Raw genomic sequence first — 17049 nt, 5'->3', positions numbered from 1 at the left:
TTTGAATGGGTTTTGTTTCACAATCCTCTCCAGGGTGCGGTTATCTCTCTTGCTTGTACACTTTTTTCGACCACATCTTTTCCTTCCCTTCGCCTCTCTATTAATGTGCTTGGACACTGAGCTCTGTGAACAGCCAGCCTCTTTAGCGATGACCTTTTGTGTCTTGCCCTCCTTGTGCAAGGTGTCGATGGTCGTCTTTTGGACAACTGTCAAGTCAGCAGTCTTCCCCATGATTGTGTAGCCTATAGAACTAGACTGAAAGACCATTTAAAGGCTTTTGCAGGTGGTTTGAGTTAATTAGCTGATTAGAGTGTGGCACCAGGGGCCATCATTTTTGAACCTTTTCACAATATTCTAATTTTCTGATATGATGAATTTGAGATTTTCATTTGTTGTCATTTGTAATCATCAAAATTAAACAAAATAAACATCTGAAATATATAAGTTTGTATGTAATGTATGAATATAATATACAAGTTTCACTTTTTAAATGGAATTACTGAAATCAATCTACTTTTTCATGATATTCTAATTTTATGACCAGCACCTGTACATATGTTAAAATCTTTTGTCTGGTGGAAGTCAGACTGCGCTATGTCTCTGAAATATTTACGCCCATAGTGCGGTCCAACATTCAATGGAACCAAAAGTCTTTCACTGCTGATCCTTTCCATGTTCCGTTTTGACGTGTTTCACCTCTGAGGAATTTTCCCATTGCTAGACGCAAACCCCGCATTACTCTCAAAGCACAAAGTGTCCACATGACCGTGCTTAGGATTTGCTGATGTGCGGTGCAGTGGGAAGGACAGAGGGAGTAACGCTGCCAGTGGGGGTCTTTACAGGCTTTTTCAGATCGGTAATAAAAAGATGTTCAACGGCAATCATCGATTACATTTTTTTTTTTTTCAGGAAATTTGTCCAATTATCATAGGTGGTTAATCGATCGATACACCACTGGTCACAACTAAACGGTTGTTGTCATAGTGACAACTATCGGCCAGTGACATTCAGTGATAGAAAAATGGCCTTTACTTTTATAAACCCTTTCATATGAGACGACTACACTACATTCAGTCATTCCGCCATTTACTCATATTTGTTTGACTTGGAAGTTGTAAGCTCCTTTTATCAGTGGGTTTTAAACATTATCCAGAAAACAAATCTGGACTTTCAAATGTAAACTTTAAGGATCCCTTTGGTAAAACAATGAGATGTGCAAGAAAAAAAAAATACATTTTGGTGATCTTAATTAAATGCAAACTAAAAAAAATGAAATCAGTTTTGGTTCTTTAAATCAGAATAAGCAATTTACTTCAGCAATCACCATATCCTGCAGATCCCTTGTAAGAAAGGCCGCAACTAAGGATTATTTCGCAAATTAATGAATCTGTTGATTATTTTTTTAACTTAGCAATTAATATTCAGATAGCAAGAGGGCCCTTAAAGCAGACTTTTTGTGGAATTAAACTAAAACTTTTTTTTTTTTCCTACAGTTCTGGTATAATTACTGCTCTAAGTTGGTTGCTCTGTCAGCTAAAGGTATGTTTTAGAGTCTCTCTACTCCAGTTAAAGATTAGTCTATTGCTCAATTAGCTGACGATTATTTCAATAATCGATTAATCTGATTAATCTGATGAATTGTTTCAGCCCTACTTTTAAGACCTACTAAACTATATGAAACTGAAAATGGAAAACATTACAGGATCTCCTGTATTTATAGAGCAAAATAATTATTTTTTTATATGAGCAGTATAGTTTTCATAAAAATGTTGAAAAATCCTTATCTTACAATCGGAGAAATGAGTCTAAAATCAAGTCTAATCAAGGAAAGATTGTACCACTCGAAACTAATTAATTACAGCCTGGGTGCCGTCTACCTCTATATATTGAAATGCTTGTATATTTGCACCCAAACACATCTAATAAATGCAAGGACAAAAGAAAAACTATAGCAGACGTGCAGCATCAGCCATAAGGGAATTGCAGTCGGTACCTAGAGTAACAAAGAGATAATAATGATGTATTACTTTGTAACTCTCACAGTAAGGATTGATGGTGATGAGTGATGGCATCTAATGATGATGACAATGATGAAGAAGGCAGTAGATGATGGGTCATAAAAATGACTGATGAAGCGTGCTTCAACTGGGGACTGTACAGCGAAGATACCACTCTCACTGCGCCCCAAGATAAAGCTTGTTGTCTTTTGCTGCAATTTGTAGCACGCAAGCACCAACAGCCATATTTCTATAAAGCAATTAGCATTTCAAAAAACACCCCCCAGGACTGGAAAATAGTCTTAAAGCAGACTGAGCGTCTCGCTTGTTTTTTTTTTTTTTTTATTTCTCTTCAACAGCTCTCTGGAGCTGATCCAACAAAACAATAGTCCTATGGGCTGATAGAGATATTTATTTATTCTGAAACCGCTTTTGGTAAAGCCCCAATTACAAGTCAGTCGATAACCAAACAGATGATAGTGACTTCCTTCAATTGCTGTTAAATGAAGTGCCAAATAGAAATGAAGAGTTCAGAGAATGTGGCATCCTCTGTGAAACAGAGCAGCTCAATAAAATCGATTACTGGCAATACAGTGAGGTGGACATTACTCCTGTATTAGCTTAAAAGTGATAAAGGCAGTGTATACGGTTGATGTCATTAAAAGGGAAGCCTTTTTAAAATATTACATAAGTAATATCCATTTCCTTCCCATAAAGAATTTGTATGAGAGGCAGAGGAGCACAACAGTGAGGGAGTTGTTGTTCGTGCAGCTGAGCTAAATGAGCTTTAACTCTCAGACATGGAGACACTCGGGTATAAACAATGATGGCATTTTTTGTTTCAATAAGGTAAACAAGCATGTGGTTTTTTTTTAGGGTGTTTTATGAGAACCATCCTTTTTGGTCTTAACTTTTTTAGATTTTGTTACGTTTCATCTTCAAATGAATTTACTTTATTGAAGTATTCTTCTGGAAAGACAAAATACCTTTGAATTCGATACCCTTTATTATGACACCCCAAAATAATATCTACTACAACCAACTATCACATCATTAAAATAATATGTAGGCATTAGGTCTGTTGTAGAAGCTGACTTTAACTGAGGAGGTAATTAAGCTGTTTGATTTAGGTAAATTGGACCAGGAAGATGTCTAGAAGTTGCCGTATACAGACCCTCCAGGACATGAGTTTGGTGTCCCTTAGACATTTGCCAAAGAACAAGGGCAAGAATAGACTTTTGAACAATACAGTAACAATATTTTTGTCATACCTCAACACTTAGTAACAGAAATTACCACAAAAAAACAAGAAAAAATACATTAGCTACATTTGCGGAAAATGTCCCGATGCAATCTATTAGAAATTCAAAATCTCTGTTTACATGCACACTAAATAAAATGTTCCAATCATGACATGTGTATTCAAATTAAATAATGCATAATATGCATGCAAGGACTGTCTAATTTTCCAGAAATGCTTTAGAAGAAACTGCCTGTTTCTAAAATTTAGCTACTCTTTGTGCCTGCCCCTCAAATTACTTTTTATTCAGTGGTGTGTTAAAGTTTTTTCCGTCATGTACCTCCATCACATCTTTTTATCCATACTTCTGTTTATGGTAATGGTTTTAGTTAAGCTAATGGTTCAGCGGTGCCTGAGGCCTGTTTATACTCAGCACATCTAACAGATTCATGCCTTCCCTGCCCCCGAGGCCGGACCTCTCGTGTAGCCTCGGCGTTAGGTTGTGCACCTCCAAATTTTTGTAACTTGGCGCAGATTGCGACCTTGATATGAAGTTGTTCTCCACAAAGAACATTGCCTGCACTAACATCAAATCACTGTTTTACTTGGACAAGGTTCAAGTAAAACAGTGTGGTTAAATGCAGTGTTGTTAATGTTTATTCGGTAACTGAAAACAGCATACAAGGGCGAGTTAATTGTCCAAGCTTGTGGTAAAAACAAGGATTTTAGTTTCTGTTTCCATCACATACAGCATAATTAAAGTCTGAAACAACTACTACAATACAGTCAGCATTTATTCAGTGAAACAAAGTTTTTTTTATATGTCATTTTAAAAGATCCATATGGGTTTCAAGGTTGTCGGCCCCTCTGTGGACTTTGCGAGTACTGCACCTACATCTCCATCAACTATAAAAGGGTACAGCGCCTCTATGCGGCACTACAGGGGTAGAAGGCAGGATGGTCCCCACATTATATTTAGAGCCACCTCCTCCACCAAAGAGAACCAGAAGCCAGTGGATGAAGGTTAGTAAAGAGAAAAACATCACGCTGACGTTGCAGACCGTCAATCCGATTACGTCTGTCCATGTACAGTAAACGTAGCTAGTGACAGCATTTTATAAAAACCTAACAAAATGGTCAGAAATACTTCTGCAAGGCGCTGACCATGATATAGTTTTCGAAAACAATGTACTGTTTAAATAAAAAATTAAAATTATTAACAGCAACATATTCAATAAAAATGATTTTAAAATCCAAATGCCATTTGGTGCCAAATTAAAACAAGACATGCAGCTCAACAATATTAGGTACCAGCTTGAAAAGATTTTGGACTTCCTTTATTGTATGAGAGACAATATCATATAATGGTTCATGTTATATGTTTTTAAGAAATAATTGTTCTTGCATTAAACGTATAATTGGAGGATTTTCATGATTTTTTTTGAAAAGCTCAACTCTGTACCCGCTCCTGAGAGGGAACGCCTATTAAACATGTGAGAGAGCACAAACTTTAGCACGTTCTGTTTAAAAATGGCTGTTTTCATCACTCATACAAGCTTACTTTCCAGAAGCAATTCTTCCTCTGTGTCAGACTCACCGCCAGTAAGTGAAAAAACAAGTACGTAGGACGGCCTTACATAAACATATCACCAGGATGATTGACAATTAGGAGGACCTCTTATTTTGATGATCCATCTGGAAAAAGAAGATCTTCCACTATACCATTAAATACTAACTAATTTTTTTATGTTATATTACCACACAAAGTTATGGAAAAAAAACAAAAGTTAACTAAATGTGATCTTTATACCAAGTGAAGATGAATCCTCCTACCTTCCTCTGATACAGTTCCTCTGGGGTGGTGGACCTCAAGCTGACCATTCGGTAGTTCTTGATAACCGTTCGGGGGCGCTTGCGTGGCGGTGCAAAGCGTTCCATCTCTGTCACGTAATACAAGCCCTGCTTGACGTATCCAAAGTAGCGGGCCTTCGCTGAGGACTCTTCATCCGAATCAGAGTCTGCGCCGTCATCTCCTTCCTCATCCTCGCTTCTTGCTTCACTGCTGAGATTGCTGTCGAAGCGCAGACGCTTCTGAGCAAGCCTGACTTCGCACTAAATGACAACGACAAAAAGTTAACAGGGTGGATGTAGAGAAGATAAAATAATCCAGAACTTAAGGCTGCCTTTAAAACCCAGGTTTTATTATTCCAGGCTTTATTATCGATAGGACTTAGGAATCTGGGATGTTCTGACTAATTTTTTGTTTCCAAAGCAATGTCAACATTTTAGCTTTGAGTGTGGATTGATACCGATATTGACCCAATAACGCAAAGGCAAGAACCCTTGCCAAAGTATATCCTTTCATTAAATTTGGAAATTTTGCTCTGTTTTATAAACACTAAGAAGGAAAGCAGCAATAAATGTTCTGTTTTCAAAAATGGCAGCTTTGAGAGGAGAAGAAAATACAACTATTGTTGGTAGAAATGTATTAATAACTGCAATGCTTATAAGGTTTAAGGTTAAAATATTTTGTTTCCTTCTTACAAATATTACTGCTAAAACATAGGACTTAAAAGGGGGAAAATAAATGTTTCCTTCTGCATATTTTTGCATAATGACCTTCTGATGAGGCATATGGACATTTTTTTGCCAGTATTAAATGACAGGAGGACCACGGTACATTTTAATGTAGCAATGCTGATGGTAAACATTTGAATTTAACCCATCCTTTTCTATTTAACAGGCTGTCAAAGCATGAAATGCAAAGTCTCATAAAAGTACCTTTTTCCACAGGTTTTAAACTGATTGTTTTCCTTTTTAGTTACCTCAGCTGCAAAATGTTTGCATCATCACTACAGTTTGAAATTATTCCACATTTTTTTGGACAAATAGCACACAATGAGAAGGTAAACTTCAAATGAAGGTCAATGTTTATACAGCAGGAGCACAGATGTGGCTCTAAATAAAAACTAAACCATTTCTGTCTCTATCTCTATGTTAAGATAGGCTGATAATATATTGTTAGAGGAAATTAAACCTTCACAAAACCAAGCAGTCAAAAGCTTAGTGGTTGAATTAAATGCAAAATTGTATGATTTAGTTATGTTTCCCTCAATCTTTATTAATCAAAAACAAGGATGCTTGATTAGGGCTCTTAAGACCTGAATCAGTTCCTTTATTTTCATTGGTTCAAGTTGAGACTGAAGAAGCCACTTCTAGTTGAGACGCTGTGTGAAATATTAGGAAAAAACGAGAGCAAACCTCAGATCAGAAGTTTTTAAAGTTAAAATTGAGTTAACATATTCAATGTGAAAAACTAAAAATTGCAACTTTAAAAAAGAAAAAAATTGATTTCATGAACAAGATGGCAAAAGCAGCTTTAAAATTAGATGGGACAGGGCTGGTTTTTATGGGAGTTTTTTTTACATAAATCTTGGCCAATTATTTCCTGATGTAAGGTTACAGCAGTTTGACAGTCCTTCTCTTTTTGGCAGACTTTTCAATTCATGATACATCAAATGTTTTCAGCTGTGGATAAGTCTGAACTACAGCAATGCCAGTTCAACACCTAGGTTCTTGTAGTGGATGTGGAAATATATGCAAAGCTTTCCCTTGTTAAACAGTCTTCTAGGTGTATTTCGGTGACTTGAAAGGTTAAAGCAGCTGGTTTCATTAAAAGCAGAGTATTCACTGTTTATTTCTTTTGTGTGTACATGTTCCATAAAAGAGGAACGAAATGGTGACCTGGTGGGAACTAAATCATTTCAGTAAAATTGGAGACAGCTGTTCAGCACAACAAAATGCGGCAGATGTTTGATGAGCAAAGACTCTTGGGCAAGTTTAGGCTATTGAAAATATAAAAGTGTCTTTGTTCTATGGTGAAATGTTGATAGGCTTTTAAATCTGATTGTACAAGTTGTGTTTTGGCTAAGTCATCGCTTAGGAAAACACATCAAACTGATTTTCCACATCTTTAGCCTCACCACAACTAAACCTTATAATTTTTCTTTAACTGCTTAAAATTTCTTGCAGACATATTTTGCTCTGCTTAATGTTTGTAAATTTCTTTTTTTTCTTCACCTGCCTTTAAATTTCTCTTTTCGTTAGTTTATCAAAAATAAATGTCACAAATATTTATATCTTAAATTACTAAAATCAACTTTCTGATGTGTGTTTATACCTGAATGGATGAAAACATTTGTCTTTAATATATGAAAATGGGGGAAGAGCACACTTCTCCATATTGCACCTAAGATTTGGTGAAGGACCAAGGGGATGTCTGAGCTCTTCAAACAACAGCTTAAATTTAAGGCCTAATATTACTTTCCGGATCAGAATGGAGGTTACAGTGCTGCTCATAAAAAAAATAATAATCAGCTTTTCAGATTCAAAGAATGTGTGTTAAAGCTACAGTGTGTAATCTAACGTCCAGACTTTACAAACAAAACAAGATTTAGCCCGTCTTCCTCACTCTTTTTACAGCCTAATCTGTAAAAAAGTAGTGGCTAAATATTAACACAGCTGATTTTATTCTTATATAACTTGCTTTAATTGCGTTTTATTTCTTCATTTCAATATTTTTTTTATTACAGGTTACTGTTTTCTTCTGAAATCGATCAATTTTTTTATGTCAAATATAAACAAAAAAAATTTATTGAGATCTGCATTCATTTTTTCCTTTTCTCTTACACATCATCCTAATATCCTAATGGGGGTCGTATATTAGGACTGGTGAAGAACTCCTAAAAAGAAGTCCTAAAAGGAGGAAAGCTGTAATCTACATCTTCCAATAATGGATGCTAACCTGAGACCCACAATCTGTGCACATCCCTCAAAGTGACATTTACCTCCAGGCTTAGGAAGCCCCCTTCATGTGCAGCAGTGACTCTTGGCGAGGGCTCAAACCATTCACAGGATTTCCCCAGAAGGTTGCGTAACGTCCTGACGGAGGAGACGGTGACCGACCCAGAGCAACGAGCCAAAATCAAAACGTTGTCACTCCACCAGCTCACGTCCACCAACGGGTAGTACTGCTCCTTATCTGAGATCAGAGCAGTTACAAACCAATGGTCAATCAATGAAGATCTTTTTTCTTTTTATTCTCTTTGAACACATTTGTGCACTTTATATGCTTTTAATCCGCTTATCCAGAAAGTAATTTTTAAGGAACTTGTCTGCTTCTCTCCCAGACATATTTACATGCAGAGCCAAGAGACATCACTTGTCATAAGGACATCTGCATGGATTACTGCTCACACAAGATGTGATAGCTGTCACCACAACTAGCCTTAAACTGTCAAAATAAGATTACAAACAAATGCACAACCGAAAAATACACACATCAAATGGCCTGTTTACTGAAGGAGGAGCATTTTAGAAAGCCTTGCCGTACACCATGAGCTTTGTGTTTGTGAAAACTGTAATTCAATAAATAAACTTTGTCAAAAATCATTAAATTGTGTCCAATGTGGACAGCCATGTCAGCGACAAAGTACTCTCTTTTCACAGCTCGAGGCCAAAATACCTTTTATTTTCTTCCTCCTCTCCAGTGATGTCTTCCACTCTGGGTTGATCTCCTCAAATCCTGGCTGCGGGGCGGACCGGAAAGATGGAGGCACCAAAGCAGGGAGGGGAAAGAAGAAAGCGTGGAAAAGGGGATGGGGGAAGAAATTAATCTGCTAACCCTGTTTACACTCACAGCACACATGAGCTCCACCAGCGGCAGAGCTGAACATATGCACACGCTGCATTAATCAGCAAAACATTTGATAGAATTTAAGTCCTTCTATAAGCCACCTCACATTATGTGGGATGGGAGCAAACACTTAAAATCCTTCTCCCCACGCTCAAAAACCTTGTCCAAAAGAAGATTACATTAATACTGTCAGTAAAGTACAGAAGGTACCAAGGTTCTCAAAAATAAACCCAAAGGCCACATTTAAAGTATAAATCAGATCAGTACCTGCTGGTCCTGGCCCCAGGTGGCCCTCTGTTTTAGAGAGGGAACATCCCAGATGGACAAACGCCCAGAGAAGTGGATGACAGCCAGGAGTGTCCCATCAGGGCTCAGACTCATGCGAAACACACCATCCTACACAGTAAGAATACAAACACATCCTGCTTATAAAGTATTTGTTCATTTTTTATTATAAAGTGAAGTATTCAGCTTTAAGAGAAATGCTGTACCTTTTCCTCTCCTTGTCTGGAAAAGAATCTCAGGCTGGGAATCCTAAAGAAACCTCTTCTGTGGTTCTAGATCCCAAATGTACATAGATATATGTTTAATTTGTCAAAGGAATTAACTGTTTAAAAGAAAATTGGGTGTTACAGACGTCTCACCGAACCAATTTCATCCTCATAGCTGGTGACCTGTTTGTAGTGAGGCGAGCCAGAGAGCGCCCTCCAGGCAGTGATGCCGCAGCAGGAGGCCTTGGATGCACCATTATCTCCTGATTCACAGCCTCCTACCAGCAGCAATCTATACACAAACACATACATTAACTGGGACCATTTTGATGATTGGGCCTTTAACCTTGTCAGCCTTTAAACCCAACTAAAGCCAAAGCGATTTCCCACAACTGAACTCCAATTTAAATGCCTACCAGATTATGCATTATTCATCAGAGGAAAGGATTGGCTTAAATAACTTGTTAAAGTCAGTTAATACAAAAATAACAATAGAAATGTATTAGTGGTTCCCTTCATTTATGAAATGTGGCTTTTCAGCTCAAGACTACCCCCTGGTGTAGAGAAGCTGAACACTACATTTAACCAAAATTATCTAGGGGTTAAATTGCCAGCTGTTACCGACCTTATCTGCATTAAGATAGTTGGTTTTTTTTATAGTTTATCTGGGTTTTTTGGGGGGGGGGTTTTGTATAGCAATTGTTTGCATGTTACCAACCCATAAACAATATTGATTTAGAGAGGATGTTTCATGCACAACAAAAGGAAAACTTTATGGAAGACAAATGATAACAAATAAGAGAAAATTTAGACTGGAAAAAAAATTAAACAAACAAGGTTATGAATGGAAAAGAACCTGGAATATAAAGAGATGTGTAGTTAATGGGTGACATTGGTTTGAAGGACTGAGGAAATGATGACATTAATGATGAGAAGACAATAAGTTGTGACTGGAGGTGGACATTAAGCAGTGGCTGTGTCTTAGTGGTCCACTGCACACTGGCCTGCCCTCAGATTTAATGCTCAAACTGAAGAGGATAAGATGGGGAACTAAAATCAGTAAGTACTATCCTTTAATACAGATTAATAAAAACTTATTTCACTTATTTTAAACTTCAGCTCTATTAATTGCATCTTATAGTATATGTTAGTCTTACTTTTAATAATCTATGTTTTTCCTCTTTTTGATATATAGCAGAACATATAAATGTATCCTCCATTTATAGATAATACTATTATAAATGTGTATTTACATAAAAGCCAACTTATGGAAATTTTTATACCCTTAAAAAGGAAAAGCAGCAAACTTAGAAATTTCTAATTAGAGAATCCCAGATCCTGATAAGAACGACACAACAAAGAAACTATAAACAGCATCAATGCATAAAATACAGCTAAATTATCTCCACATTTAACCATTAAGGTATCAAAATGTCGATAAAACAAAACATATAATTATCTAAAGTCAATTTAAAGCCAAATTAAAAGTTTTTTTTCCTCCTCAACTGGCATCAGATCCTCAGGAAATCTGTTCTGAATATGCACATCAGCACATGCACTTTCAAATATATATTCCAGTTAATTTAAAGCCGTTTTTTTTTTTTCGTCTAATAACCCATTCCCTAACCTTCCTTCTTTCCTTGTCTGCTTTCTATTCTTTCTGATGCTGACCCAGTTTTTCACACAGCAATCATTAAAGTTTCATCTCATCTATCAGTTGGCAAACATTTGACAGTAGCTGCCAAAATCCATTATGGTTTCACGCCAGATTTCACCGGCCAAGCAGCACATTTGCAGTGCACAGCCTATGGACCCAGGGGAAAACCTGAGGTCACAAATATCAGCCAAATATAATTAACCACAACCTCCGAACGGGCAGAGGAGAGTTTGAAGCTGCCGCCGTGAATTCCTGCAGGTATTTTATTAAAGAGATGGGCTCATTCATTCTTAAGTACGTTGGCCCAATTTAACTTAACAATATCCTCTTCCTGAGGAGAAATTCTTGATGAAAAACCTTTCAGTTGAAGCTTGTATCAGAATCTATTGAAGTTCTTTTCTTAAGTGTGATGCATCTAAAATCAAAGTAGAAAGAGTTTTTATTCCAGTACAGAGAAAAAACATAGGTGGCAAACAAAGTTCGTCTTCTGCATGTAGGGTGGCTATGACAGGGATGGTGACTGGGGTGAAGCTTAGCATGGCAGAAGTTAAGTTATCAATTAATGGTGGTATTTGGCTCAACAGTATACAATGCCTCTTAAAAATATTCCTTCCACTTTAAGCTTTTCACATTTTATCGTTATTTAGCAACAAATTTCAACATACTGTATAAGAATGAGGTCCAACAGATCAATACAAAGTGGTGAAGAGAAGGGGGAAGGACTTGTGGTGTAATTGCTACTACCTTTGATGAAGCATGATCAGTTTCCTTCTCCCTGGGAATGTTTTCCAGAATATATATAATTGTGCATGCCAGAAAAGTTTTACTCTAGTATAATCTAAGCAGGGCTCTTTCCTCTAATTGTTGTACCTATCTGACTTTTTGCAAATTTAACAAGACTTCTCAAGCTTCCTTCTTTCCAAACTCCCATAAACAGCAGATTTGCTAAATAGAGGACTGATAATTGTCTTTTCTATAGAATCTGACACCTGATCCAGGCTTCTCTGCAGCTCCTCCACAACTTCTAAAGGCCTCAGCAGCTTCTCTCATTAATTCTACTGTTCCCTGTAAGGTTCAAGGAACAGCAATGTCTTGATCTAATGAATTTTGTAAATTACACTGTCATTGGTCTGAACCAAAAGGGTAATAAGTGTGCATGTAGATAGGAGCCAGATTGGTTGGTCTACTGGTACAGCCAGAACCACTATGAGCTGAATCCAGCTGTGTAGATGATCAAGGGATTCCAGAGAACACCTCCAACATTGGCTCTACCCTTTCATCCTCTGCAACACTGTCTTGTGTACTTTGGACCCACCGTTTTCTGGGTCCTAAGCTGAAGCCCAGGAGAGACTGTACTTGTTGCAGTAACTTAAAAAAAAATACCCTCCTAAGAGCTACTAACCCTCTAAATCATCATCATTAAGTCTGACTTCTGCACATCACTAAACATAATAAAACTACAAGGAGCAATTAATCTATAGAGACACCACAGGGCTGATCTTGCCTCCATCAAGGACAGGGGTCTGCAGCTTGCAGCTCCATCTGCAAGTGGCTCTTTGGACCCCCTACAATGCCCCTTAATAATGAATAAAAATTATATAAAGAACCAGCTAATGTCATATAACAAAAACAAATCTTAGAAGCTATTGTGGGTTTTTATAGGAATATCGGATTTAACTTTTACAACACTATTTACTAGTTATGGGGGGTTTTTTGCGTTTTTTTATATGCTAAAAAAAAAATCACAAATTTCCTACGACAGATATTAATAGAAGTTGAGATTCACTAAAGGTTCATGTAATATTTGTGGCTCTAAAGTACTCAGGACAAAATGACTCTTTGGATTTTTAAGGTTGCAGACCCCTGATCTAGCACTTAAAGATCTAGGGTCAGAAAAAGAACAGATCCCAGGCATCCTGACACAAACTGTTAGACCAGAGGTCTTTAATATGGTGGTTATGGATTGTGGAGACTCGAAGACTAGTTTTGTAAATTAGTCGGCACAGAAGTAAGGTCACCAATGAACAGAATTAAACCACATATCCTGAGATTTCAAGGGGTATGTGCATTTAGTTAATTCTATTTTAATTTTTCCTTTATAGAACAATTCCATGTATATGCCGATACTGTTCCTTTTATCTTTGATTTTATATTCTCTAATGTTTACATATTTATATTTATTTGCAGTACACCTTTTAGCCCCTGAAACCAAATTCATACTATTGGCTACTAAAAGTTGATTTTTAATCTTCTCTATTTGGATTGAGTGGGACACTTAATGGGCTGAATACCTCTTTAAAATTAAAGTGGAACCTATAATTTCAGGAGCAGATTGGGGTTAAGTCATACTACTAAATAGAAAAAGATGGTTTAGATCTACCAACAACAGCACCTTCATTTTAGATTAGAACAAACTGGAACTACATCCATTTGGCAAAGATTTTAGGGTGAAACAAATATTCACAAAATGCAATCTGCTTTGCAATTACATCTAATGTAGTTCCATCAAAGTAATGAGGATAAAACATATTTAGCAGCAAATTGACGGTGCCGTAGATCTGAAATGATGAAACAGCTGGAAATCATTCACCAACTTTAAGCTTTAGATATTTCAGTGTTTTTGGAGACACATTGCGGGATGAAAAATGATTCAAAGGATTTGTAAGGATGTCTGAATATAAATGTATATGGAAAAACACTCTTAATCAAACACCGCACTAATAGAAGAAGTCTTGGACGATGGAGTCCTCAAGAGGAAATAAATTCTTCCAGGGTGTCAAGGGAAGGCAGCAGATATTAATTAGGCTGCCACTGATGGATTAAAAGCTTAATGCTTGCAAATATGTTCATATTTCTAAAAGCCCCTCATTTCATTTATATTCAACAGGCTTTCCAGGCTCATGGAGGGTTTGAATGTCTGTAATTTGTTAACGTACCGATGACCTGGGTGGTAAACGGCTGAGGTGATCCCGTGGGAGTGGTGCGTAGAAAAGGTAAAGGTGTGGTTCTCCTGGAAGTTTTGATTGGTTCCCACGCTGAAAGAGCAAAAAATAAAATCACATGAACCTAACCAACAACTCAAGCACATTTACAATTAATACATCATAATAATGCTCATTCTGGTGCTTAGAGGCAGATTTCGGCTGGTTTCGGTAAGATAAAGCAATTCTCACCCCGCTGCAATTAAAATGAGACGTGGTAATCTATATCTAATTAGGAACGACAATTTAAAGAGAGTGCTACATGTGGTGTAATTTGTGCTGGAATATCTTGCTGGGGAAAACTGTTCTTTGCTTTGTAAACGTTAAGAAGAGAAAAGGGTTTGTAAAGAAAAGAAGAACAAAGGAAGTAGCTGCGGGATATTCATGATTGACAATTTAGCTTCTTCCAAACAGAGAGGCGCCTCACCTATAATTCTGAAAATCTAATTTAAGGTATTTAGCGACAACAGGATGCAGTCACACAAGGAAGAGTGAACGTGAGCTTCATGCTGAAAGGGGAAGCTTCAAAAACACCTTCAGAGGAAATCTGGGAAAAATGTCTCCCTCATCTTAATTACCTACTCGCACAGACATGCTGCTACCTCAAAGGCCGTTTCTTTGGCTGTAATAGGAGGATAAATCAGCATTTCCCTCACTTTCTGGCAGACATCAATACTGAGAGATTTGAGAGAAGCTGTAAGAGGGCTGGGCATTGGGCGTGATCAGGATGCAGCACACATAGCTCAGTTTTACCTTGTGTTTTGGAGTGTCACAGCTCTATGGCTTTGTGTGACAACAGCAATGAAAACGAAGAAGGAAAGGTCTGAGTAAAAAAAAAAAGAGGTAATGCTAGATCTAACTAGGAACAAAGAAGCCTTGAAATAAAAACTTAATTCCACATTCAGAAATGTCTCCAAAGAGATCCATGAATGGATCTGGATTTTCTTTTTGCTTTCAAAAACAAGAAAACAAAGACACTGTGCTATAGTCGACTTTTGAGTAAAGGTTGTTTTATTGTTTTTGAGGGAATATGTTGCAATCTTAATCAGTTAAGTCTATAACTCTGAGCCCCAGACTTTCTCCTTCACTACACTAGAAAAATATAATAAGGCCATTAATGGATCTCTGCCGATGCTGCCAGCACATAAACAAGTTAACCCAACTCAGCCATTTGATTCAGATGTTCACCGGATGATTAGAACAGCAGTTTAAGTAGCCTGTTTCAAATGTTAAGTCAGTTAAACAATAATTACTAAGAGTAATTCAAAAACAAGGGAATTAAAATGCTTTGTACTGCATCTAAATTAATTAGAATTCCACAAACTAAAGTTTTGAACCACGAAATAAAAGGATCCAAGATTTATAAAAGCTGTGAAATCACCCTTAGAGGGAAAAACTTCAATCATCAGAATAAGTTGACTCTTAATTCAAAGTTTTAGCCTAATAAACCAAAGATTATTAACAGCTCTGTGAGTTAAAGAGAGTTTTGTTTTTTGTTTTTTATCATTTTTGTAACCAAAAGCCCATTTAGGGAAAAAATACCCAAATTATCTTTTGCTAAAACAAAATAAGCTTAAATTTTATAACTTTCCCTTGATATTTCTGAACACTTTTTGATACCTGTCAAGGAGGAGGATGGTCCTCCATACTGCATGAAAACATTAGCATTCTAACTGCAGATTGCTCAGATGTCAGCCGACAGAATTGACAAAGAATCCTGGATAGGTGTGAAAAAGTCTCCAAAACGGAGCAAAGGTCCGGTTACCTTTGATATTTTTCTAGAAATGTTAAAGTGGAACATTAATCTTCAACATTTCACTACAGAAACACAGTAAAGTGTTATTCTAGTTTCATTAATGTATAATCATGATATAGAAAATGAAACTATCACTATCAGAATTTATCAAATGTTAGAAACACACTGTAGCATTTTATGTTTTGTTTTTTGTTTTTCTTAACTAGGGCTGGGCAATTAATTGCATTTGCAATATAATCACATTTGAACAAAACCCATTTTTCAAATAGCAGAGGAACTCAGTTTTAGACACATTACATTTAACAAGAGTAAGAAACAAAATTTCTCCCTCCAGCCCTTTAGGTGGCGGTAATACACTTCAAGTGGGTTTGCCGCCACACAGAAGGGAAGAAAGTTGGAGCTAGCACGTGAATCCATGGCCCAGTCCCAAACCGGCCCCTAAGCACTATAGGCTGATTTATTCTCAGAAACCAGGTCATCCCCGTGTGTCGCAGTGAAAGCAAATGTACCCTCGCCCCTGCCGCCTCCGGTGCACCTCTCCAAAATTGTAGGTGACTGCAGACAGGAGGCATCTGATTGGTCAAGTCTACATCCGCTCTACACTATGTGTGTTTCCTGTTTGTTTGTATAAATGCCATTACGGAAAACAACTTGTGAAGTTGGACCAGCTAGAAGAGCGAGGTGTGCTGGAACGCTGGGACCCTTTTTCCACCTGGATCCCCGCTCTTTTTCGCCCTCATGTCCCTCCTTTGTCGCACAAACTTGTCCCCACTTCTTCACCGCCTCAGCGGTATCTAGACCCATAGCTAGTCCGTGAATGTCCCTCTTGCGTTGTGGCGCGGAATAACAGCGAAGACCATGCTTCAATATTGGGCATAAATCAAATATCTGCGACAAGCTCACTACAACACAGTGCTGTGGGAGGATAACCTGCCCTTAACCCTGAGCACTGACTCTCCGTTTGTGCAGAGGTTTCACCACATTAGCTGCATTCCCAACCCATTATGTGGGATGGGAATGCACACAGTTCATGAAAAGAAGGCAATTAATTCCAAAAGGAAAGGTCTTCTATAAAATAGTTTTATTTGACCACATATATTTGTCTAAGAAAGGGGCAAATGTTTGTTATGTTAACTGCGTCAAAGTGCTACATGGGGTGTCACTGTGTTGTCATAGCAACGACTGCTTTCCTTTTCTGTTGGAGGGAAGAAGCCGTCCCGTTCTCGCTTATA

At 37.4% G+C, this 17049-nt stretch overlaps 1 protein-coding gene across 1 annotated transcript in view; it reads right to left on the bottom strand.

Moving 5' to 3' along the window:
- nbas (NBAS subunit of NRZ tethering complex) overlaps positions 1 to 17049 on the bottom strand; it is a 241803-nt gene that overhangs the window by 209597 nt on the left and 15157 nt on the right. The window contains exons 9-15 of the mRNA XM_038276549.1: positions 14017 to 14115; positions 9577 to 9715; positions 9424 to 9489; positions 9200 to 9328; positions 8762 to 8825; positions 8085 to 8278; positions 5071 to 5349 (exon numbers count right to left, since the gene is read on the bottom strand). Coding sequence (XP_038132477.1) covers positions 5071 to 5349; positions 8085 to 8278; positions 8762 to 8825; positions 9200 to 9328; positions 9424 to 9489; positions 9577 to 9715; positions 14017 to 14115 — 970 coding nt within the window. The remainder of the gene's footprint in view (positions 1 to 5070; positions 5350 to 8084; positions 8279 to 8761; positions 8826 to 9199; positions 9329 to 9423; positions 9490 to 9576; positions 9716 to 14016; positions 14116 to 17049) is intronic.

The sequence above is a fragment of the Cyprinodon tularosa genome, unplaced genomic scaffold (assembly GCF_016077235.1).
Source record: "Cyprinodon tularosa strain WSP-4 unplaced genomic scaffold, ASM1607723v1 ctg125, whole genome shotgun sequence".
Classification (NCBI taxonomy): domain Eukaryota; kingdom Metazoa; phylum Chordata; class Actinopteri; order Cyprinodontiformes; family Cyprinodontidae; genus Cyprinodon; species Cyprinodon tularosa.
The sequence above is the reverse complement of the archived record's forward strand: the minus strand, read 5'-3'. Positions and strand labels throughout refer to the sequence as shown.